The 24261-nt window shown below is 40.7% G+C and overlaps 2 protein-coding genes and 1 long non-coding RNA gene across 9 annotated transcripts in view; 1 reads left to right on the plus strand and 2 right to left on the minus strand.

Moving 5' to 3' along the window:
- Positions 1 to 6311, minus strand: part of cep112 (centrosomal protein 112) — a 473221-nt gene extending 466910 nt beyond the window's left edge. For all 3 annotated transcript variants that reach the window (XM_059653621.1, XM_059653619.1, XM_059653620.1), the window contains exon 1: positions 6080 to 6311. The gene's annotated coding sequence lies outside the window, so the exon portion shown is untranslated. The remainder of the gene's footprint in view (positions 1 to 6079) is intronic.
- Positions 6189 to 22786, plus strand: LOC125463485 (uncharacterized). Of its 3 annotated transcripts, none has more exons than XR_009447065.1 (5): positions 6189 to 6699; positions 8102 to 8149; positions 18276 to 18425; positions 19345 to 19512; positions 21974 to 22786. It is a non-coding gene; the product is annotated as an uncharacterized LOC125463485 (long non-coding RNA). The 3 variants fall into 3 exon arrangements; XR_009447066.1 differs by lacking the exon at positions 21974 to 22786 and adding an exon at positions 21044 to 21795; XR_009447064.1 differs by lacking the exon at positions 21974 to 22786 and having other exon boundaries at positions 19345 to 19837.
- The window catches only part of LOC125463484 (beta-2-glycoprotein 1-like), a 52952-nt gene continuing 37183 nt past the window's right edge, over positions 8493 to 24261 (minus strand). The window contains exons 3-7 of one of the 3 annotated variants that reach the window (XM_048554775.2): positions 20612 to 20688; positions 15782 to 15973; positions 12895 to 13074; positions 10442 to 10639; positions 8493 to 8889 (exon numbers count right to left, since the gene is read on the minus strand). In XM_048554775.2, coding sequence (XP_048410732.1) covers positions 8825 to 8889; positions 10442 to 10639; positions 12895 to 13074; positions 15782 to 15973; positions 20612 to 20688 — 712 coding nt within the window. In that variant the 3' untranslated portion in view covers positions 8493 to 8824. The remainder of the gene's footprint in view (positions 8890 to 10441; positions 10640 to 12894; positions 13075 to 15781; positions 15974 to 20611; positions 20689 to 24261) is intronic. The other 2 variants (XM_059653622.1, XM_048554774.2) reach the window with 2 other exon arrangements.

Here is a 24261-nt window from a genome sequence, read left to right on the forward strand (position 1 = left end):
TGTAGGGACTGTATGATTCTATGAAAATTGGATTTGTGAAGGAAATCCTGTGTTCAGTGGCATTCTGCAGAGTTTGTTGTTGGATCCTTTGCTCTAGTACACAATAGAAAACCATCTAGACACAAATGAAGGATCAATAAAACAGTGGAGGAAACAAAGTTAGGCAGTGTGTTCAATACAGAGTTTGAAAGCCTTAGCTACACAATGATATAGGCATCTATATAAAACACTGGTTCGGCCATAATTACAGCACTGCATGCTGTTATGGTCCCCACTTTACAGGAAGGACACAACTGCACTGGAGAAGTATAGAGGAGATCTACCAGGATATGGCATGGGCTGGAGGACCTGAGCTACAAGGAAAGATTGGATAGGCTGGGCAGGAGTGTTTCAGCTTCAAAGTGAGACTAGACAAGCAAGGATTGTTTCTTCAAGCACAAAAGTCGGGTGGGGAACCTGATGAAAGTATACAGAATTATGAGAGGCATATGTAGACAAGAAGAAATTTTTCACATCTCCATAGGGTCAATATCTGGGGTATACATTTCAGTTGCAGGAGGTTTAAAAGAAATTGAAGGAATAATTTTATTTTTAAACCCAGAGTGTGGTGGGTATCTGAAATTCACTGTCTGAAAGAACCAGGGCATTTACAAAGTGGAAGATATGAAATATATTGCATTCAAGGCTACAGGACAAATGCTGGAAAATGGAACCAGGTAAGTAAGTACTTGATAACCAGCACAAACACAAGGGGTTGAAAGGCCTCTTTCTATGATGTAAAACTGTAAGACTTGCGGTCTTTTAATCCCACTTGAGTCCCTCTCCCGCCCATAAGGCCAGGAGTAAAACTAGGCCATTTGGGCCATCAGGTCTTTTCTGCCATTCAATCATGGCTGATATGATGATCAACCCCATTCTCCTGTCTTCTCTCTGTAACCGTTGATCCCCTGACCAATCACGAAACTATCCATCTCTGCCTTAAATACATTCAATGGCTTGGCCTCCACTGCTCCCAGCAAAATCTAGTTCCACAGATCAAATACCCTCTGACTGAAGAAATTCGTCCTCACCTCAGTCTTAAAGGGTTATCCGTTCACTCCGTCCAACTAGTCCATGCCAATCTGATAATCCTAAATAAATCTAATCCCATTGCCAGCATCTGGCCCATGTCCCTCTGAAACCTTCCAATTCATATACCCATCCAGATGCCTTTTAAATGTTGTAATTATTTCTAAAATTGAAATAATTGTTTAGAATTTAGAAACAGCATGCAACTTCACATGTCCTCATACAGAAACTAAAGTGTGATGACTATTGTCTCTCCGGACTGACATCTCATCAGATGATTTACAAAGATTAATCTGAAATAGAAAAGATAACTCAGAAAAATATTAGGGTATTTATAATAGGATTATTTCGGATTGCTGTTTTAAAAAAGTCCTTTTTTTGCTAGAGTGTCAGGGTAAACTCTTGTACAATTAACATTAGTATTTGTAATAGGACTTCAAATATTCAATCTAAAAATCACCCTTTCAATAGCAGCAGGAATGCAAGTTCCGAACACGTAATTAAACAAGTAATTTAAAAAAGCAAAAAAGTAACAAAATCACATTCTGAGCTAATGTATAAACACAGAAATATAATGTCCAACAGGTTGAAAGACACCTTTTGTCCTCTTCAAATAATAATACATACACCAGGAGATATTAACTGACTTTCTCAAAGAGACTCTCAAGAAAGTGGATGATGAAGTAAACATAATTGGTAAACATCTAAGGAAGCTGAGAAAGTAAACAAGAATGCAAACTGAACAAATTCAAAGATCCCATTTTGTGAAGCAGTCATGATCACGGGGAATAACCTTCTTTGCTAACCTCCATATCATCTCAAGAGTTCTGCAAGGAGGTTGTGAAAGCACTGCAGATCAACTTTCTCCTCAAATAAGCATTTTCTTTCTCCATCAGACGGTGGCTGATGTAACTTTCAAATATTTCAGATAGTGCACAGTTGAGTTTGCTGCTCATCTCCATGGAAAAGCAGTGTGTTCAATAAAATTTCTGCACATAGTCCAACCCAGGATCAATTAATGTTATATTTCATGCAGTTATTCAACAGTTTTATATTTTTGAGATATGATTTTAAATAATGCTATAAAGCACTCTGTTACAGAAATTTCAGCATCACATATCTTTGATATATCCTTATTTTTCACAGAAATTCCCTCTCAGATTTCCTAAATTCCTAGCCCGAGCAGAAAAGGAGTACAGCACAGATATCGACTGCAACTAGTCTGCATCAACCTTCTGTTGATCTTGACAAGAGGTTCAAATCTGAATTGTCAACATCTCAATGTGATTTATTATCATTTATTAATCAGCAGAGGTGAAATTTCATTTTTTAAAATCATGCCAAAGTTCTGGATGTGAGTTTGCTCGCTGAGCTGGAAGGTTAGTTTTCAGACGTTTCGTCACCATTCTAGGTAACATCATCAGTGAGCCTCCGACGAAGCGCTGGTGTTATGTCCCGCTTTCTATTTATCTGGTTAGGTTTCCTTGGGTTGGTGATGTCATTTCCTGTTCTTTTTCTCAGGGGATGGTAGATTGGCTCCAAGTCAATGTGTTTGTTGATGGAATTCCGGTTGGAATGCCATGCTTCTCGGAATTCTCGTGCATGTCTCTGTTTGGCTTGTCCTAGGATGGATGTGTTGTCCCAATCAAAGTGGTGTCCTTCCTTATCTGTATGTAAGGATACGAGTGATAGTGGGTCATGTCGTTTAGTGGAAAAACGACATGACCCACTATCACTCGTATCCTTACATACAGATAAGGAAGGACACCACTTTGATTGGGACAACACATCCATCCTAGGACAAGCCAAACAGAGACATGCACGAGAATTCCTAGAAGCATGACATTCCAACCGGAATTCCATCAACAAACACATTGGCTCCAAGTCAATCTACCATCCCCTGAGAAAAAGAACAGGAAATGACATCACCAACCCAAGGAAACCTAACCAGATAAATAGAAAGCGGGACATAACACCAGCGCTTCGTCGGAGGCTCACTGATGATGTTACCTAGAATGGTGACGAAACGTCTGAAAACTAACCTTCCAGCTCAGCGAGCAAACTCACATCCAGAACCTCAACCTGAGCTACAAATCTTCTCAAAACTCGCTATGCCAAAGTTAGCGCAAACCCAAAATGAGACTGCGCAGCATACACATCAACTTTATGGTCAGAAAGAAAACAGGTGGAAAAAAAAATCACCCTGAAAACTTTCAGTTAGGACAACTTTCCCACCCAAACATTTTTTTGCATATTTAGATGACATGTTCCACTCGACCGATCAATAAGACAGTCAGATCCCTGTCGACAAATGAAGGACGAGAGTGTCAGTTAACTAAATTACAATTTCCTTCCTGACATACCATTCCCACGAAGCATCATGTAAAATGTTCAAGACAGACATCTTTAGATTTGTGACATATTTAGGCATTAAATAGTGAGGATCAAAAAGAGGTAAATGAAGTTGAGGGTACAAATCATCTATGATCTAATAGAATGGCAGGAACAAGCCACGGCAGGATAAAACCAGGTACCTCTTTAATGATCTATGTCATAACAAATATAACCAAGAATATTCTTGTGAAATGCCCAATGTAATGAAGTTTGTGGAGATACCTCAAACCCAAAATGCTGCAATATGGCCACTCATCCTCTCAAACCATCAACAGCCTACAATTCAAATATGCCCAGCATTGCTCCAATTCAACTGTTTAACAAAGCACCAGCTACAGTCATGACAATAATCATATAGAAGAATTGAGGCAGTTATAATTCCCGTGTTCAAGCTGAAGATGGCAATGTTCATTATCTAGGGTGCTCGGTAAGATTCCAATGTGGTCCCAGGGCTGATCTGTTCTGGGAAGAAGCTGGTGCTAATAGGAGTTTTGGACAAGTTGCAGTTGTTCAGGAAGTTTTCTCCTTGTGTCTACACTTTGCCTCTGACGTGCATCTGCTTTTGAAGAAGTCTGTAGAATTTTCACAAGCAGTAATCTTGAGCTAGCTTCTCCCAGATCTTGGGGCAAATATCAAAACTCCCAAGAAAACCTGGTGCTTCCATTGACCACCATGAAAACACACCCCAAACTCAATCTCTCCGTAAAAAATTTGCTTTGCTAAGTGAGTGACTGGCATTCTGCTGACATGACCAGCCCAATGTAGTTCTGACTATCTCACAATGGTTAATTGCAACTCTTAATAGAATAGTTATGCCGCTAATAGAATGGAGTCAATTATCACCCAACATGTAGGGCTACAAAGAAGTCTATTACTTGGCCATCTGATTGCTGGCTTGTGCAAAACGATCTGTGGAAATTGTAATACTCAGAACAGAGAATACTAAAGGGTTACTCCTGGTCCAAAAGTAACAAGCTGTGGACTGTTCCAAATACAAGTTACTTTCAACACTGCCCTGCCCATAAAGAAGGGCAGCACTTGCTGTGAGGTTTCCAATAAGTGACGCAAAACAGTTCATGTGTCATAGAACAGCAATTGAAGAGTGACAAGTCAGTTTGGACACAGCAAGCGAGGGAGAGCCACAGAAAGCTCCATGCAGAAAAGTTCTCCTGAGAGGCCAATAGTTCTGTGTGGTTGGAGCTCAGGGTGAAGGCCCAGGAGCAGGTGAATAGCTCTGTGCAATAAGGACTCGGGGAAGTCTTAGGAGATAGTAGATGCAATTAACTGTCACAGTTAGGGCTCAGGCATGTCCACAAAGCTGGAAAGGGTTTGTAAGAAGCATTTAAATCAACTACTGTACATTGAGGGTCAACCTATGGCAAATGGACAGCAGCAGTTCAAGAAGGCAGCTCACCACAACCTTTGTAAGGTCAAGTGGGGATGACCCAGCCAACAGTGTCCAAATCCTATGAATGACAAAAGAAAAGTGTTTAGAGTAGAGGTTGAAAAGCCTACAAGCAGAACTTACTTGCTGCAGCTGAGCAAAATTTTAAAAACTCAGGAAAAAACAAAAGCAGTATTGTATGAGTGAAAGTACCTGAGGTTGTACCTCTGAGCAATTCCTGGAGGGCAGCTTCCAGAATTCACGAGACCATGGAAAACCCAGGAAGGGAAGGGAACTACCAAATTGTGAGCAGCCATCAAAGCAGTCCGTGTTTATTTGATGGAGCTCCAAAGCTCAGTCTTCAAAAAACAGTTGTAATCTCTTCTAAAGTTTTAAATGAGGTTTGATGGTCCACTGCAGCACTACCACATAAGTGGAGTGGCTGCTGCCAGAGAAATCTATCAGATCTGTTTTGACCGCCATGTTATTGCATTTGGTTGGAAGTCATATCACACCAGGGTATAGTCCCACAGATTTATTTGAAATGACAGGCTATTGGGTCACTGCCCCTTCATCAGGTGAAGTACAACAAAGGAGCAGTACTTCAAAAACTTGTGATTTCAAATAAACCTGTTGGACTATAACCTGTTCATCCAGCTTCACAATTTGTTACCTTGGACTATAACCTGATGTCGTGTGACTTCTGAACTCGTCCACCCGAGTCCAACACTGGCACCTCCATATCTATTGCATGTGCTCTGTGGGGTATTCAACCACAGCTTGTCTTTTACTCGTATTTACTTCAGGTTTTTTCTGCTTGCTAGAAAGCATGTTGCATACACATCACAGAATGTACTAGAGACAGTACGAACTGCAGATGCTGAAGAATCTGAGATAACAAAGTGTAGAGTTTTGTTTTAATCCAGCTCTACACTTTGTTATCATAGAATGTAGTAGGATGAGTTCCAACATTGTAAAGATTTTTAGGTTCAAAGTTGTGGAATCTTAGGGCTTTAGTCTCTCAGTAAGAACTTATGGCCCTCTTCCTTTGTCTACTTTGAAAAAGTTACTGGTCCTTACCAGGTGATAATATAAATCTGACAATCTGATATAAATTACTTTTCACCCACCAAACCAGCAGGTACCCACCATCAACTGGGCCCAGGAATCGATTGTCAGCTTTGAAGGAATAAGACTCTCGCCACTCCTGGGGCGAAAATAAAACCCACTGACCTGGAGCGATCGCCTGCCCGTTGTCTAAAGGCCAAACAATTGCGCGCGGTCTGTTTACAAACGTAAGGAGTGACTGACAGCCTATTAAAAGGACAGGAGGCTGAGACGGGTGACAGGGCCACAGCCCTGGCCGGATCCGGCTGACGAGACAATGCCTCTGACAGCCCGCTCACGGCGCGAGAACAGCTCCAACGTTCAAAACTGCCACCCGCCCGCCGGACGTAGTCGTCTCATGACGTCCTTCCGTCGAGGGTAGCTCGGCTGTCGCCATGGAAACGGGCGAGACACGGAAAGCTGAGGGCCCTGTCGGAGAATGTCCCCGTTATTCAGGCCGAAAAGGGAGACTCTGGGCCAGGAGGCCCGGGTTCAAGTCCCACTTGGCCCAGAGATTGTGTCGTAACATCTCTGAACATGTTAATTAGGAAAATATGTATTCACGTGCAGGGGGGGAAAACATTCTTAAAGGGCTCTCGTGACATAGTGATGATGTCCCTATCTCTGATCCAGGAGAACCGGGTTCGAGTTGCATGTGCTAGAAGTGTGCGGAAACATCTCTCCGAACAGACTGATATCTACAGCAAGGCAGGCATCCTATAATCTTCTGGCTATTGTTACTCCAGGTGTGTTTTGTTTGCCTTTGGAATCATATGAAGGTTTACTGGACTAATCCCTGATATAACTGAATTGTCTTACGAGGAAAGATTTGACAGGCTACATATTTGCTAATAAACTTGTTGGAGATGTTATTAAACACCTTTAGAGCAGGTGGGTCGTGAAGTCAGGTGTTCCATCCCAAAGGTAGGGACCCTAAACCTATGCCAGAAGAGCCTCCAAACATTGGACAGGCTAGACCTGTATGTGCTCGAGTTCAGAAGAACCAGGGGTGATTTCATTAGAGAATAATATCAGGTGAGCCTTGTCTGGTTGAATATGGAAAGCAGTGTTTCCTCTCGGAGTCAGAATTTAGAATTAGGATCATTAAAAATAAGGGGTTGTCATTTGAAAGAGAAGAGGGTTGTAAGCTTTCAGAAATCTCTTCCTCAAAAAATGTTGGAAACAGAGACCTTGACTTTTTAAGGTAGATGTGGATAGATTCTCCTCACGGGTTGAAAGTTAATTGGGGTAGGCAGGAAAGCAGACTTGATCAGATCAGCCATGGTCTTATTAAATGGGGGAGCAAACACATCAGGTCAACTGTCTCATTCCTGTTCCTAACTCATATGTTTAAAAAATCCTAGAGATACTGTGATGATAATCCAACATCTGTGAGAACAGATATATTTTAGAAATCATATGCATGCTCAGTGATGTCCAGTTCTCCATTATCGGAAATGTATAGTTTTAGCAGTTCTTTGATTTCCCTGCAAATTATTCTATGTCTTTCATTGTAGTTGGGGTCTGTTATAGAATTTGTCCAGTACTATATTGCCTACAGACTTGGTCCCTCTTTTAACCTGATATGGGCGACAGCTTCTGGCTATTCACCATCCCTTTTAGAATGCCCTACAGCCACTCAATGTGCCCTGAACAGGGACACCTGGGAGATAACATACCACTTATGACTGCAGCAGAGCCTAATTATCAAATTCCCTATCATTGTTAGATTCAGAGTCTTGCTCCTTTTCCCTCTGTAGCTGAGCCACTTATAGTTTTGTGGTCATGCCTCTGGTGCTTGCTGTTCTTTCCCAAAGTATTCCTCACCTAAAGTTAGAACTGAATACTATTGAGAGAGAAGTATGGTTGAGGTAGTCCTACATAACTGGCCTGGTCCTTCTATGTCTGTCTGAGCTTCAGCCATTGAATTTCAACCTGCACATTCTTAAAATGCAGCTCAGTCTTTCAGTTACAACACAGTGATACCAACTGGTGCTCAAATTCTGAAACTCAGAGCTCATGTTCCTCCAACTGGAGTTTCTTGCATATTAGTTCCTGCAGACCAAGATCCTTCCATCTGCCTGCAAATGACTTATTCACTCTTTCATTCTGGTTGCTTTTTGATGCTTTTTGTTGCTCTTTCCATAGCTGCTCTGTAATAATTCTCCTTGATTATCCCAGGATAAAGAAACATAGGTAAGTGAAAATGGTGATAATGGGAACTGCAGATACTGGAGAATCCAAGATACTAAAATGTGAGGCTGGATGAACACAGCAGGCCCAGCAGCATCTCAAGAGCACAAAAGCTGACGTTTTGGGCCTAGACCCCTCATCAGAGAGCTGATGATCTCTGATGAAGGGTCTAGGGCCGAAACGTCAGGTTTTGTGCTCCTGGGCTTGCTGCGTTCATCCAGCCTCACATTTTAGTAAGTGAAAATGGTGCACTGATTGCCCATTCCCAACCAATACAATTCCACTTCTATGCTTAAATGAATCAATAATTTGTATTTAATTATGAAAGATTTTATTAGTTTTATTGATTTTCATATGTCAACCAAAGTGATTTGATGTCATTACAGGAATAAATAAAAGTAATATCATTTGGATATTGTCATTAATTACATGCTGTTTAAAATTAATGTTGACACCATCTGTTGATTATGAGCAGTGTTATACTACATCTGACACATCTGGTGATGTCTGAAAAGAAATCAGTAATAGCTTTTCCAAAATCGTTAGGTGCTACAAATGTATGTTTACTTAATACTGGTAACAATGTTACTAATCAAGATTTGTGACCACTTTACAAAGTTTTGTTCATATTTCAGCGTAAATGATATTTTGCTGGCTGGAATGACTATTGTTCCAACATTAACACTGTTTAATTTCTGATGGAAGTGATCCATAAGCAACTGCATAAGTGAATTTTGAAGGTTCTGAAAAAGAATTGCAGAGGTCATTTAGTTTGTATTAGTGAAATTTCATCTTTAGTTTCCAGACACATCCGTTCAAGACACCTTCCCTCTGTTGCCCTTCACCTCTCCTTTTTTATAATCAGAGTCAAAGAGCCATACAGCTTGGAAACAGACCCTTCAATCCAACCCCTCCGTGCCAACCAGTCATCCCAATCTGACCTAGCCCCATTTGCCAGGATTTGGCCTTAGTCCCTCAATCCTTCCTATTCAAATACCCATCTAGATACCTTTTTAAATGTTGTAATTGTACCTGCCTCCACCAATTCCTTAGGCAGCTCGTTCCATACATGCACCAACCTCTATATGAAAAAGTTGCCCACCAGATCAGTTTTGATCCTCCAGTCACATATGATATTGTAAATTTATAAACTTCAAGAATGCGTGTCCTGTGTATAGTGGGAACTCTAGGACTTTTTCCTTGCCCTGGATATACATTTTGCAGGAAATGTCAGCAGTTGCAGTAGCTGGAGCTCCGAGTTCAGAACTTGCCAGCAACAGCAAGCATCACTTCAGTGCACTCATAAGGTGAGAACTGGGTGGATAGTGTGTTAATTGATGTGGTCAACCCACAGCTTCAGATTACACATGGAGAGAGGGAATGGGTGATCACAAGACAGTCAAAAAGAAATAACCAGAAAGTACAGGAATCTCCTGACTGTATGCCACTTTACAAAAAATATTTTGCTTTGAATTGATATGAGTGACAATTCATGGGGAGGAATGCAGCTAAAGCAAACTCAATGGCACAATAAGTGGCTAAGTGTAGAGGACCTACAAAAAAGGCAGGAAGAGCCATGATGATAGGTGATTCAACAGTTAGGGGAGCAGATGGGTGTTTCTGTGGCAGTGAAGTGAATCCAGGAAGTTATGTTGCCTCCCTGATGCCAGGATTAAAGATGTCACTGAGCAGTTGTAGAGTATTCTGATAACGCAAAGGTAAACAGCCATCAGTTGTGATTGACATTGGTACCAATGACCATAAGTAGAAAGAAAGCTATGTTCTGCAGTTAGAATTTAGAGTCAAGCAGTCAGAATTTGGACCTAGATAGAAAGTTAGCAGGCAAGCCTTCAAAAGTGGTCATCTTTCTGCACTAAGAAGTGAGATATTTATTTTAAAAAAAGAATTTTCAATTTTAAACATGGGCAAGGAGAGTATTTGTTCTGGAATGAAGGGAATAGACATGAACAGCAACAACATGCATTTATATAATGCCTCTAACGTAGTAAAAACATCTCATTGCGCTTCAAGCCAGGGAGCAACTAGCTAACAAAATTTGACATAGAAACACATATTAGGACAGATGACTAGAGGTTTGATCAATGAGGTAAGTTGCAAAGAGCAGATAAAAAGGGGACGAGAAAGACAAAGAAAAGAAATTAGGCTCTAGACAGCTGAAAACATGGCTACCAATGATAGCTTTAAGACACCTGTGGCATGCTATGAATTATTTAATTGTAATAATATAGCTAACACAAGATTTTCAGACATCTTCATACCTCAAATCATTCTTACCTTGAAAGCATGAAGGAATTTCAATTTTGCTATCTATACACTGAGTTGGAACTGGTAATCCACAGTTTCGTTCTTTGTCTTTGCAGTAAAAATACACTCTTTCTTTGTGTAATATTCTCCTGTTTGGAAGTTCACCCATCCAGATCTTTCTTCCATTATAGAATATACGCGCTCTCTGCACAGGTAGAATACATGGAGCTAAACAAGGAAAAGCACAACTTATCAATTAATTCTGTTTGCAGATATGTTATTGACAAGGTCATACTCCTTAAGTATCCAGTTAAACAAAGATTTAATGAACAGCACCACTGAGAAAATAAACAGCGGCATACAAGACCATCAAATCAGTAAAGTTTAATTTGCCTATGCTGGCAGTCAATCAGGCTCATAATGCAAGCGTCTGTACAAAAATCAAGCTGTTATAACTTTAAAAGTTGACATTTATGAGATAGCCTGTGTTTGTATTCATGGCTGGTTTTTATTGGATACTATATACTCCAACGCGCGTATTCCCCATCCTCTCCACTCCAGCCATCACCAGTACCCAACACTGCCTTCCCCAGCAACCCCAATCCCAACCAGAAAATTCAATTGCTAGTGTGCCCACCCAAAAGTAATCAGCCCTCAGCCATTTTACACTGGGATTGCCTCCATTGTTTCAGGGTGAGAATTGCCCCCCATCTCAGTCTCCCATCTTCAAGAGTACAAAGTCTGTTGTCCCATTTGTGCCAGTTTTAATTGAGGGCCTGCATTGGTACTCTAGGAAGTCCCTGAGAAGAAGTGATGGGGTATGAATGTCGGTAATTCTGGGGTTTTGTACAAGCCTGGCTGGCAGATCCCACTGAAGTCAGTGAAGAGAGCTGGTTTTGAAAGACTAGGGAGGGGGCTGACCTGAGAGACTGAGCAATGTTAAGGAGGACTTCTTGCCCAACTGCTGCCCACCCAAAGAGTTGTTGGGCTACCATCTAACCTTTGCCTTCACCTGCTGTGGGTCAGAGGTGGGAGCAGAACAAATAGGCCCAGGCTGCTACACGTGGCCAGGCACATAACCCCTGATCCCAAGTCACAACCAGCTCCCTAGGGGCCAGGCCACAGTTATTTTGCCCCAGTGTGGGTAAAGTGAAAGCAGAGGTGGAATGAGGCCCTTAAGTGGCCACTAGTTTGCCCCTTAAAGACTCTAAGTCCTAGGTGGATAGGCTGTCTGACATCTTCTCTGACCATTGTAAAGTTGCAAACAGTTTGGAGGTCTTTGAAAGGTAGTGGGAATAGCACACATTTTACTTCAAGTGCACCCCAAACCATCTTCAAATACACTGAATTGGGGTCTGTAAAATCCAGCTCCATGTTGCAAATTGGAATATATAATAACATCAGCTTCCATTTATATAACAGGTTTGGCAAAGTAAAAAGCCTGAACGTGCTGCACAGAAGTGTTGTCAAACAAACTATGACAATGAGCTACATAAGAGGGTAGACTTTAAGGACTGTCTCAATGGAGTAAAGTAAAACTAAGAAGTCTCGAGTGAATTCCCAAGCTTAGGGCTTAGGCAGTTGAAGGCAATTGATAATGGTGGAGTGATTTAAACAAGGATCTCAGGTTTGTGGGGCTGAAGGAATCCTCAGAGATCGGAAGGCAAGGCCATGGAGGATTTTGAAAACAAGGATGACAGTTTTAAAACGGAAGGGTCGCCACAATGGAAGCCAATGCAGGTCAGTGAACACAATGGCATTGGAACAGCAGAAACGAAGATAAGCTCAAGTTCATGAAGGGTGAAAGATGAGTGGCCGTCTTGGATAATGTTAGAATCACAAAATCTGGAGAAAACAAATGCATGACAGTGGGTTTCTCTCGCAGTTGAGCTCAGGCAGGAAAAGTCATTGCCTGATGTAAGGTAGATGTAAGTACTCAGTTGTATCATTAATGAGTGGTTGGAAATCTATCCCTTTGACAAGAATGATACTGGTCTGGTTGCATACAGTCTGATTTAGCCTTAGACATCTACTGAGGCTAGTGTTAGGGTCCTTGGCCAAGGAGTGGAGTTTGTGGGAGTGTCCAAAGACATTAGCTTTGGTCTTTCTGATATTTTGTCAGATGACATTTCAGCTCATCTAGTTATATATGCTGTAGACTAATGTGGGAGTAAACATCATTCAGTAACAATAAGTATGATAATAGATCCCTAAAACTATCTTTTTAGATTACAGATATAAAACTTAAAAGCTTGTGTTTATGTGTCTATTATTTGCATTATCAACACTAGATGCAGTTTGAAGCCATAAAATAGATGCATCATAAATTAAATTTAACATAAAGTAAGCAAACTAAAGCCTTGTATTAAATGTTTACTTTTGACAGCAAAACTCTGGTATTATCTGGAGGTATAATGAACTTTGCTATCCAAAGGTAACTGAATCATAGCCATCTCTTATCCGTCCACTTCGGTTTATCTTACCTCGGCACGTGGGCTTTTCAGTCCAGTTTCCTGTCTTCTCACATGTGATTGTCATCGAACCATCCAAAATGTAATTTTCAACACAGCCATAATCAACAGTCTCCCTGTAGTTATATCTTCTTTTGATTGCAAATACCATAAATCCATTTACTATTTTTGGTGGCATTCCGCATTTCACTTCTATAATAAAAAAAACTTTGTAAGATAGCCTTTGAATTTGTTCTCCTTCATCATGCAACCACTGTTTGTCTCCAACCAAAACAGTTGGTGAAATTCCTTTTCAGCAGCAGTGCAGTGAATAAGAAATACACAGCAATCTTGCTGTCAGTTACAAGCTGGTTCATGTGACACTCTTGACACTAAACAGGGAAGAGACATCTAACAGCACATACAAAATGGGAATTTCATAATAATGTAAATGCATAGAAGAAAAAAAATTATGCCTCTCCCACCCATAAATCAGTGCAGCATCACTTCCCACTCCATCTCAACTGTGCAAACTGGATACGGCCAGTTGTAAAGTCGTGTCTTTACCCAAAATATTTGTTAAGAAGGCAGCCTGCAATTTACTTCTTTGCAAGAAGATGGCATAGAGATAGAAGATCAGCTTTGAACTAGTTAAATGGTGGGCAGGGTTAAAAAGCTATTCCTGCTCCTAAGTCATGAAGGGTCGAGGCCCGAAACATCAGCTTTTGTGCTCCTAAGATGCTGCTTGGCCTGCTGTGTTCATCCAGCTCCACACTTCGTTTCCTCAGACTGTTGTTTGTTTTTTTTTGGATCAGTTGATTCTTCTGCTCACTGACGGTCAACACGTTGGAGTGTGCATTTACATTTAGACTTCAAATCCCTAATGCCACCCCTCTTGTCTTGGATGCCCCTTTTATAAATTCCACTGAATTGGATTGCTTGGAGGAAGAAAACAAGAATCTGGCAGAATGTGTGAATTTGGAAAAAGCCAATCAACATGTATGATCTTACATTTCACTGCTACTATTGACAAGTATTAGGACACCAACTTGGAAGGATAATCCTTTGAATCTCAATATTTGTTCAAAACCTCCATATAGAAAATTCTGATTGTTAACAAAGTCAATTTCTCCAGTTCTCCAGACCTTGTCTATTACTAAGATTCCTAACGTGTTCATTGATTGGTATTTCAAAGCAAAATACAATGTAACTATATATGTGTATATACCGCCTCATCTGTCATCAACTTGACCTTTCTCTGGAACCAGTTGCCGAGCAACAAAACTGGAGTCAATCTTCAGTCACTTGTATAATAATTTACGTATTGCAACAAAGCATCTAACTGACAGCCACAGTTTCTGTCCATGTTTATGAACAGAGATTCAAATTAATCATTGAACCTATGCAATCAATGTACAATTAACAATCCTGTCTGCACAATTATTTCCTGTGTTTGAGGGATACTATTGTTCAATTTCAGGGAAATATTTTCCACAACATATTTCCAGAACAGACATCAAATTCATGCCAGTGAGAGTGTGGAGAATGGATCTTCTGGGAAACATTAAACAACTTGATTCCTTCTTTATGCACCATTATGCAAGGTCCTCACTCTCCGATCTCATACAACACTCACTCACCTATAAAAGAGGGACAAATTACTGCAGATGCTGGAATCTGTACTGAAAACAAAAAATGCTGGAAAATCACAGTGGGTTGGGCAGCATCCATGGAGAGAGAGAGAGCAACTCTGGTGAAGAATCATTGAGTCATCTAGACTAAAAACTTTAACTTGCTGTCTGTCCACAGATGCTCCCTAACCCATTGTGATTTCCAACATTTTTTGTTTTCACTCTCAAAGTGGATGTGTGTTCCTGAGAGAATATAGCACCATTGGTCCTCAACTGTGCCAAAAAAGTAACGTAATTGAAAATTTTCCTATTTGAGTTAGAATGTCTGTGCATCTGTACCTCACACTGATGTCTTGGATTTAGCATATGTTAAATTATTATGTAACAACACATGATTATAATGTATTGTTATGAGGTGTTGTTGCGCTAGTACATTTAAGTTAAAGGTACAGTTTCCTTATTAATGATTAACTCGGGCAATCCCAAAGTGAGGTTGCAAATTGAAATTTTGAGGTCATGAGCTTGGAGTTAACAATAGCCACCATTGAACTCTGAATGTGCTATAATAGCTGCATTCCCACTCATTCACAGACAGGCCCCCGGTCTCACAGCTCCATCCCCTCATCGTTCTTACTGAGAGATCACAAATATTTGAAACCTTGAATTGAGGTCATTTGTGGGAAAGGTGTTAACTTTTCCATTTTCCTCTTCCAATTTGTAATGTCTTTGCAATATTCTTACTTTCTCAAAAGGCAGCAGAAGTAGAATCTAGTTATTTTAAAGGCAGAGATAGATTTTTGTAAGCAAGAGAAGGAAGGTTATTTAGGGTAAGTGGGAATGTGGAGTAATTAGATCATTATGATCTTATTGAATGACACAAGAGACTTAACTGGCCAAGCGGCCAACTCCTGCTGCTGATGGTGACAGATGTCACTGGATTTGAAACACTGGCTGTGTTTTTATCTCTCCACAGAAGCCACCTGACCTGCTGAGTTTTTTTTACGGCACTTTGTTCATATTTCAGTCTCCAGCTCTACGGTTCTTGGTTTTATTCATATGAACTATGTAAGTTCCCATCTGATTTCATTAAATCCAACGTGGTGGAGAAAAATAAACTATAAATCATTGTTAATGAGGCTTCAACACACCTGTCCCATGAGATGTACTTCCAGTCTTGTGAACAGACCTGGTTGCAGCAGTCAAACTCTAGATTTTTTCTATTCATACTAATTTTAGAAAAACATAGGCAAATAAGAGACACCTTTAATTTTGCTGTCATGTTTACTTGCCTTTGCACTGAGGTGCATTTGTCCATTTTCCATTGGCCAAGCAAAAGCCTGTTTCATTTCCAATTAAAGCCAAACGTTCTTTGCACGCGTAGATAATCATATCTCCAAAGACAGACACCTTGGTCGGATGGCCTGTGGTTTGAAAACGCACTGTTCCATTTTCTGGTGGATTTGGGGGTGGACATTGCACAGCTGCAGAAAATACAATCAAATCAAATCAACTGCACTGGGAATATATGTTGCTGCACACTGTCTGCCTTTGCTTGGTCAAAGGTAGCACAGACAGCTATGATATAAAGAAAAAGTTCATTTTCTTTCTAAGTTATCTTGATGTTATTTATCTTTTATTATCTGTTATTAACTTTATTGTAATTTGCCACCCTTTCCTGTGTCTTGTTTAGAAAATATTGCCAAGTTGAGACGACACCCACCATCCTGCATTAAGAGATAACAAGGTGTAGAGCTGAATGAACATAGCAGGCCAAGAAGCATCAGAGGAGCAGAAAAGCTGACGTTTCAGGCCTAGACCCTTCCTCAGAAACCTTCAGATTTCTGAAGAAGGGCCTAGGCCTGAAACATCAGCCTTCCTGCTCCTCTGATGCTGCTTGGCCTGCTGTGTTCATCCAGCTCTACATCTTGTTATCTCAGGAACTGCAGATGCTGGAGAATCTACTATCTCTCACCGTCCTGCATTGCTGCCTTTGCCACTCTATAGCTCATTAAGTAATGAGATCAGTTAACTTAGTTGGCTGGACAGCTGGCTTGCTATGCAGAGTGATGCCAACACATGGGCTTAATTTCCACACCATGAGGATACCATGAAGGACCTTCCTTCCTAACTTCTTCCATCACCTGCTGTGAACTGACACTCAAGTTAAATCATCACCAGTCGTCTCTCTGAAATGACAGAGCAATACTTTGATCTAGTAAGTCTGTGATGACTTTGCTTTAAATTTATGGCTGATCTCCAGTAAATATGCAAGTGTGGCCCAACAGACCTTGTAATAGCGAGTTTTGAGAAGATTTGTAGTTCAGGTTGAGGTTCTGGATGTGAGTTTGCTCGCTGAGCTGGAAGGTTAGTTTTTAGACGTTTCGTCACCATTCTAGGTAACATCATCAACAGTGAGCCTCCGACGAAGCACTGGTGTTATGTCCCACTTTCTATTTATCTGGTTAGGTTTCCTTGGGTTAGTGATGTCATTTCCTGTTCTTTTTCTCAGGGGATGGTAGATTGACTTGGAGCCAATGTGTTGACTTTGTCAACAGACCTTGTAATCCATTTAATAGACTTAACTGGCCAAGCATGTAGTCTTCTTTTGGCTCCTCATTTAGATGGGACAGCTGAAATGAAGAACTACCTATCGGTGAGATCGAGGCAGACTAATTATTCTTTTTAGTTTTCTAATGGCTCTATTTCTTATTGTCCACTTTGGAATATATCATTTCTTAGTCCAGCAAATGGGCATTTGAGCTTTCTCAATATATCATTAATGACATGCTTCCATTAATTGCTAAATACAAAAGAAGTATTTTTCCATCTGTCATTGTGAGGGGATCTACTGAGTTTAACATGAACATCAAAATGTACCACTTCTCTCCACTCCACACATAAGGATCCTGATTCTTTTTAAAATCTAATTCCATCGATATAACATGGCATTGACGGCACTGGTCAAACAGGGTCATGCTAATTGTTTATGCTGTACAGAAGCTCTCTCCTAATCCTTTTCATCTGTCCTAACCCCATCAGCATTCTCTTCTAGGTACTTTATCCTTTACAGTACTTTACCCAAATGGATATTCTTCATATGAATGAAAGCAAGTTTGGTAAGGTATTTCATCCTGTCCTCATTTTTTGTCTCAAGCATGCACCATATAGCAGGACTCCTGATCTTTCTTCTTTAACTTAAGAACGTATGGAATAGGAGCAGGAGTAGACGAAATCGCAATAATAGCTGATCTCTTACTTTCTCCATCACCAACTTCTCCCCCTTATCACTTGTTTTCCCAAGAGAGAAAAAAATACATTTATCTCATTTATCACCCTGAAATAGATTCAATGAAGTAGCATCCGCAAATCCCTGGAAGAGAGAATTCTAAAGATTCACAACTTCTCATCTCCATTCTAAATGATTGCTCCCTTGTTCTAAGACTGTGCCCCTCTGTTCTGCACAGCTAGGGGAAGCAACTTCTCAGTTTCTGCCTTTTCAAGTCCCTTCGGAGTCTTGCATGTTTCAATGAGATCACTTCTGAACTCTGAAGAATAGAGACCTAATTTACTCAGTCCCTGCCCAAAGGACAAACCCCTAATCCCGATCTACTGAACCTCCACTGTACAGCCTCCAGAACAAGTATATTCTTCCTTATGTGTGGAGTACTGCACACAGTACTCCGGGTGTAGTCGCAAAGCTACATACAGTAGTAAGACTTTTTTTTTAATTATTGTATTCCAGACCTCTTGTAATTAATACTAATACGCTATTTTCCTTCCCAGTTGCTTGACGACTCTCTGCCTCCGGCCTCCACTCCCAGTGAGGCAGCCTCCCTTGGTTGTTTCCAGATATGGTGTGGCGCAGCCTCTCAGCATGGCATGGCGACATCCCAAAGCGGCCTCCCGGCATGGCATTCTCAGCCCAATGTGGAGGTATGGAGTGACCTCTCAGCTTCATGATCCTCAAGGTGAAGCCCAGTGCAGTCTGGAGCCAGGGCCCCAGAGCAGTCTGAAGGCTAGATACCAGCATGGTCTGGGTTAGAAGATTGCTGTTCTAGATATTATTTCTGAGATGCTGGACGTTTTATTTCTCCATTTTCTAAGATCTTGTGACTAAAGAATCTGCTCCTAGGTATAAAATGGCACTGTAAGTGGCAACATATAAACATTTTCACCGATTGAGTAAATGTGACAATAAAGCCAATTATAATCGCTATCTTTCTCTGTCCCTTGTATAAGTACACCTAAGTCTCCAAACAACAACATTTTCAAGTTTGTTTTTTTTTAAAAATCTGCTTTTATATCCTGATGCCTAAGGTGATTAACCCCACACAATATGCCATTTGTCCCCTTATTCCCCAGTCATTTAACATTTCCGCGTTTACTTCCAGGTTTGTTGTATCCCCCTCACAGCATACATTCCTATCAAAAATAGCTATAGCCCCAGCACTAATAGGTGTGGTCCTAAAAGTGGGTCATTTGTCATTTTCCAATCCACCTTGTCTATGTCACTCGTAATTTTATATATCTCAATCATGTTCTCCGTCAGGTGATTTTGTAACAACTGTTAATTTAGTATTTTTAAAAAAGCCCATCTGGTTTGCTATAGTGTTTCGGGAAGGAAAATGTGCCATCCTTACCTGGTCTGATCTACATGGGCTTCCAGACCCACAGCAATGTGGTTGAATCAACTGCCTTCTGGACATTTAGGGATGGACAATAAATGCTGGCTGAGCCAGCGATGACCACATCCCATAAAAGAATAAAAAATAGTTGTTCGTTTGTTGGTATTGGGGAAGGAAGGGAGACTTGATGCTATGCCCACTCGTGACGAAGAGTTTATGTCTTACAGCTGCCACAGTGTGATTTGGTCCCACACCTCCAGAGCATTAATGTGGGCCTCTGGAATACTAGGCCACCAACTTCACCACTCAGATATGTTCTGCATCAACCTTTTCAGGGATGTTATTATACACCTCTGGAACAGGTGGGACTTAAACTCAGACCTCCTGGTTCATAGGTAAGGACCTTACCACTGCACCATAACAGCCTTGATTTGTCACTATACTACAGTCATCTTAACTTGTTCCAGTTCAATTAAATTTAATTTTCAGTGAGTTAATGATGTTCCCCAACCCTGTCTCTTTCTATGCTATTCTGATTAATCAAGTCAAACAAACTTGGCTATGGATCGTGTGCAGGGAAGTGGGATGAGTGTAGTTTGGTGTTTGTTAATCGGTATAGACATGGTGGGCCAAAAGGTCTATTTCTATACTACATAACTGTACTACTCTCTATAAACAAAATAAACAGGATTCATTTCCTTGAAGGGGCACTGTAACAGAAGGTCATCGCAAAAATAAACTTCTAAAAATTGAATCTTGGCTACGAAGATTGATTAGGCACTCTGTTTTTATAAACTACTTAGGTGCTTTAAATCAACCTGCTCAGGGATGTTATCATGCAACTCTGGAACAAGAGGGACTTAAACCTAGGCTTCTTCACTCAGAGGTAGGGCCACTATCACTTTGTCACATGAGCATCCCCTATAAGCGCTTAAGTGTTTTCTAATCAACCTGTTCACTGGTGTTATAGAACATAGAACAATACAGTGCAGAACAGGCCCTTCGGCCCTCAATGTTGTGCTGACCTGTGAACTAATCTAAGCCCCTCCCCCTACACTATCCCATCATTATCCATACACTTATCCAAGATAAGTTATCACTGGACCTCCTAGCTCAAAGGTAAAAACACAGCCACTGTACAAGAGCCCTCCCCTACATAAGTAATTAGATTTTTTTTAATTAACCTGTTCACAATTGTTATGAAACACCTCTGGAGCTGGTAGGACTGGACTTGAACCCAGGCCTCCCTAGTACTGATGCAAGCATGCTATCACTGCACCACATGAGCCCTGATAAGTATTTAGTTAAACAATGTCCTTCACCTGCGCATCATACCAATATAATTAACATCCCATTAACACCCAGTCTGTTACAATCACTTCTTCAACTATTCCCCCATACCCAGCAGTGCATTTAATGCAGTCATTCTCTACATTAAGGTTCCTTGAGTGGGATGATCAAACTCACTTTACAACATGTATTCAAAATACTTACGTTCACAGAATTGATGCTGATCACTCCATGTCCCATCATGCAAACAGGTGCTGTGGTTTAATCCTCTAAGCATGTACCTGATCAAATAAAGTTAGAATTATCAACAGTGTTGAACAGAACATGAGAAGACAATTAGTAGCCCGCAATTCACCACAAAGCCTCAGTCATATAAATCTCAATTTTACATTGTCGCCAATAGAAATTGTCAGAAATATAGCAGTGGAGAAGGGGGGGTGTGAGGCATGAATTTCTAACTCCTCCCATTTCCCTATACCTGAGTTCCGAATCTCATTGAGTCTTCACTGATTAGCTGTTGCACACCAGCTAACAAGAAAGTCAAGAGAAACTCACCCTCTCAATTGCAGTTTATAACAACACAGTGAGAAAGAAGTGTAGAAGGTTATAACAGAAGAGGTTCTGGTTTTTTTTTAGGGAGAGAAGAAGAACTCCAAAGCAAGGTTAAACCATCTCAGCAGCCTTTCTTGTTGTTGCTCATATTTACAGAGCTCACGGCACATTCTCTTTTGTTCCAGTGGCTACAGGATAGTGATGTGTCTTATTTTAGAACAGCAACACTGGTTTGTGAGCAACCACAAATCCTTCAATGTATTGACCTAAAGTTCCCTTTCCACTGTAGAATGTTTAATAGAACTTAAGGGTTAATAAAATTATTTTCCCAATAAAGTATGACAACCTTAGACTGGGATAAAAATAAGTTCTTTCTACAAGTTTGTGCACGAACCGTTTACTAAATAATTGAACCAACAAAAAGCAGCAGTAAGTAATGTTTAAATAAAAAAAAGACAATGATACTCTCCATGAAATACATCCCAATATTACTACCACTTAATTAGTGCTACTGATGAGTGTGAGATGTCCAAAACAATTAAAATTAAATAAAAATGATGTGATGACATATAGTGGCTTGGAATGAGCTATTGTGGTTTATATTCTCACTATTTTGAAACTCTTAATAAGTCCTAATTTCTTGAAAGACATTTTTGTGTTTTCTTCTATGTTTGTAGAGCTAATGCGCTTTCTAAAATGTGTGGGCTGTAGGTTATGTTTGGTTAAACAGAGGCAATATATATTGCCAATTTTGTTTTCAGGTCACAGATGATGTATTGAAAACTGATAATTTGGGAATTTTTCATTTTCCCTTTTCCCATTTTTATAAAAGAATGTAACCACAACTAATGCAGGAACCAACTTTCCTGTCAGTAGCAGCCAAGAATGCTAATTTGTCAAGTGTTAATGACAGGAAGTGATGCAAAAAAAATGTGATTCTTATAGAAGGAACAAGCCAAGTGATTCCAGGGAAAGGAGGTTGCTGTGACTAATTGTCAAACATCCTGTGTCAAGTTGCTTTGCAGACACCAAAATTAGCCTAGTTGCTGGGATACCAGAGGTGAGATGAAAATAGAAAATGCTGTAAGTACTCATTAACTCCTCAGAACTGTTCTAATATAAGGACATCAATCTGTTTCTCTCTCTATAGGCACTGCTAGGCTTGCTGCACATCTCCAGCATTTTCTGGTTTTATTTCAGATTTCAAAGATTTGCAGTATTTTATTATTGTAAGATTGAGTTAGGCTTCAACCTGAGAGCTCCTCAGGGAGGAGGAGCAGAGTGGACCAGCCAGAAAGGCCTTAATCATCTTCCTCAATCCCATCCCAGGGATTGTTCCGATGCTACAGCCAGTGAACATCGTGGCTGCTGTTCCCCTTTAGCAACCAGTCCCACAGCTGCTTCCTTCCCTGGTGCATAGATTGACCAAACCATGAACTTGTGGAACTGAGCCATTTAAGCTGAGCTAGCCCACCACATTTGGACATTTTGTGGACCTGTGTATTTTGGATACATTTTTTTTCTCTGTCACTCAGGGTAGCTCAATGGTTAGCACTGCTGCCTCACAACACCAGGGACCCAGGCCTGAGTCCACCCTTGGGTGACTGTGTGCATTCTCCCTTGTGTCTGTGTGGGTTTCCACCAAGAGCTGTGGATTCTTACCACAGTCCAAAAACGTGCAGGTTAGATGGTTTAGTCATACTAAATTGCCCTGTTGTGTCCAGAGATGTGCAGGGTAGGTGGATTTCACTTGACATGATACTGCAACTGCAGTGCAATGGCAGTCAATGTGTTCTTAGATAACGCTGCTAAAATAAAAAGACCATAATAAAGGGGATCTAAGAGATGTAGAGACATCTGCAAATATTTGTTATAACTTACACAAGAATTAAATGTCCTTCGTAAAAACTGTGCAAATACTACTGGATTGTGTCATTACTACTATGTCAATATAACTACGATCTGTTGGGAATAGCCAGAAAACAGGATAGAAAAGCTCAGCCCCTCTTCCCTAAATCCCTAGAAAGATAGTGTGGAGCTGGATGAACACAGCAGGCCAAGCAGCATCTTGGGAGCACAAAAGCTGACGTTTCGGGCCTGGAAGGGTCTAGGCCCGAAACGTCAGCATTTGTGCTCCTGAAATGCTGCTTGGCCTGCTGTGTTCATCCAGCTCCACACTTTATCTTGTATACTAAAGGTAAAGCCTCATACAAGAGGAAGTAGGGAAGAAGAGATTCATTGTTATAAAGTTCTAGCAATGAATCTGTGTGGAACAATGGCTGAACTGATTTGTGTTTCTGCTGTAAAATTCTATAGCCCTTTAGGCTGAAGGAGGTATTAGGTAGTTGAGACTGATAAAATGTACTCAAATAACTGTAGAGAAATATCTCCGAGGCGCTCAGGGTTATATGCCAATCCAGCAAAATGCTATAGGTACATAAATCTGAATTCTGCTGTAAAAAGTTCCAAGTCTTGGTTCATGCACTTGCAATTTATTCCAAAATTTACACTGTTGTCCTCCCCAGTTCAAATAGAAATGGCATGGCTGTACATTTAAATATCAAGAAAACATTATTCTTAGGGTCTCCTGATGTCTTAACAGGTGTTGTGAAGTTGGGTAGAGTACTTGTGGAAGCAGAAAGCTATAACATAGAACACAGAACCACGATGTTGTGCCAAACTTTTACCCTTTACCTAGGGTCTAACCTCCACCCCTACCTTATGCTATCATCCATATGCCTGTCTAGTAGCATCTTGAATGCTCCTAATGAGACTGACTTCACTACCCTCTCTAGCAATGCATTCCACACACCTACCACACTGAGTAAAGAACCTACCTGTGGCTTTTCCCATATATCTACCTCCACTCGCTTTAAAACTATGTACCCTCGTAATAGCTACCTCCAACCTAGGATAAAAGTCTCTGGCTGTCCACTGTGTCTATACTTCTGATCATTTTGTACACCTTTCATCCTTCGTCATTCTAAAGAGAAAAGCACTAGCTCTCTCAACTTTTCTTCCCTCGTATGGCCTTCCCTCCATTCCAGGCAACATCCTGGTAAATCTCCCCTGCATCTTTCCCAACACTTCCACATCTTTCCTGTAATGAGGCAAACAGAACTGGACACAATATTCCAGATGTGGCTGAACCAGGATTTTGTGTAGCTGGAGCATAACTTCACGGTAGAATTTGGTCTTTGTAAATTGCTAGAGGGAAAAGCATTGTGTGGTCCCTTCAAAAGATCATGTGTTTCTTCTGTGCTTTAGAGATTAAAATGGATGTCTGCGAGCTGCAGCTTGAA

This window comes from Stegostoma tigrinum, chromosome 22, assembly GCF_030684315.1.
Source record: "Stegostoma tigrinum isolate sSteTig4 chromosome 22, sSteTig4.hap1, whole genome shotgun sequence".
In the NCBI taxonomy this organism is placed as follows: Eukaryota; Metazoa; Chordata; class Chondrichthyes; order Orectolobiformes; family Stegostomatidae; genus Stegostoma; species Stegostoma tigrinum.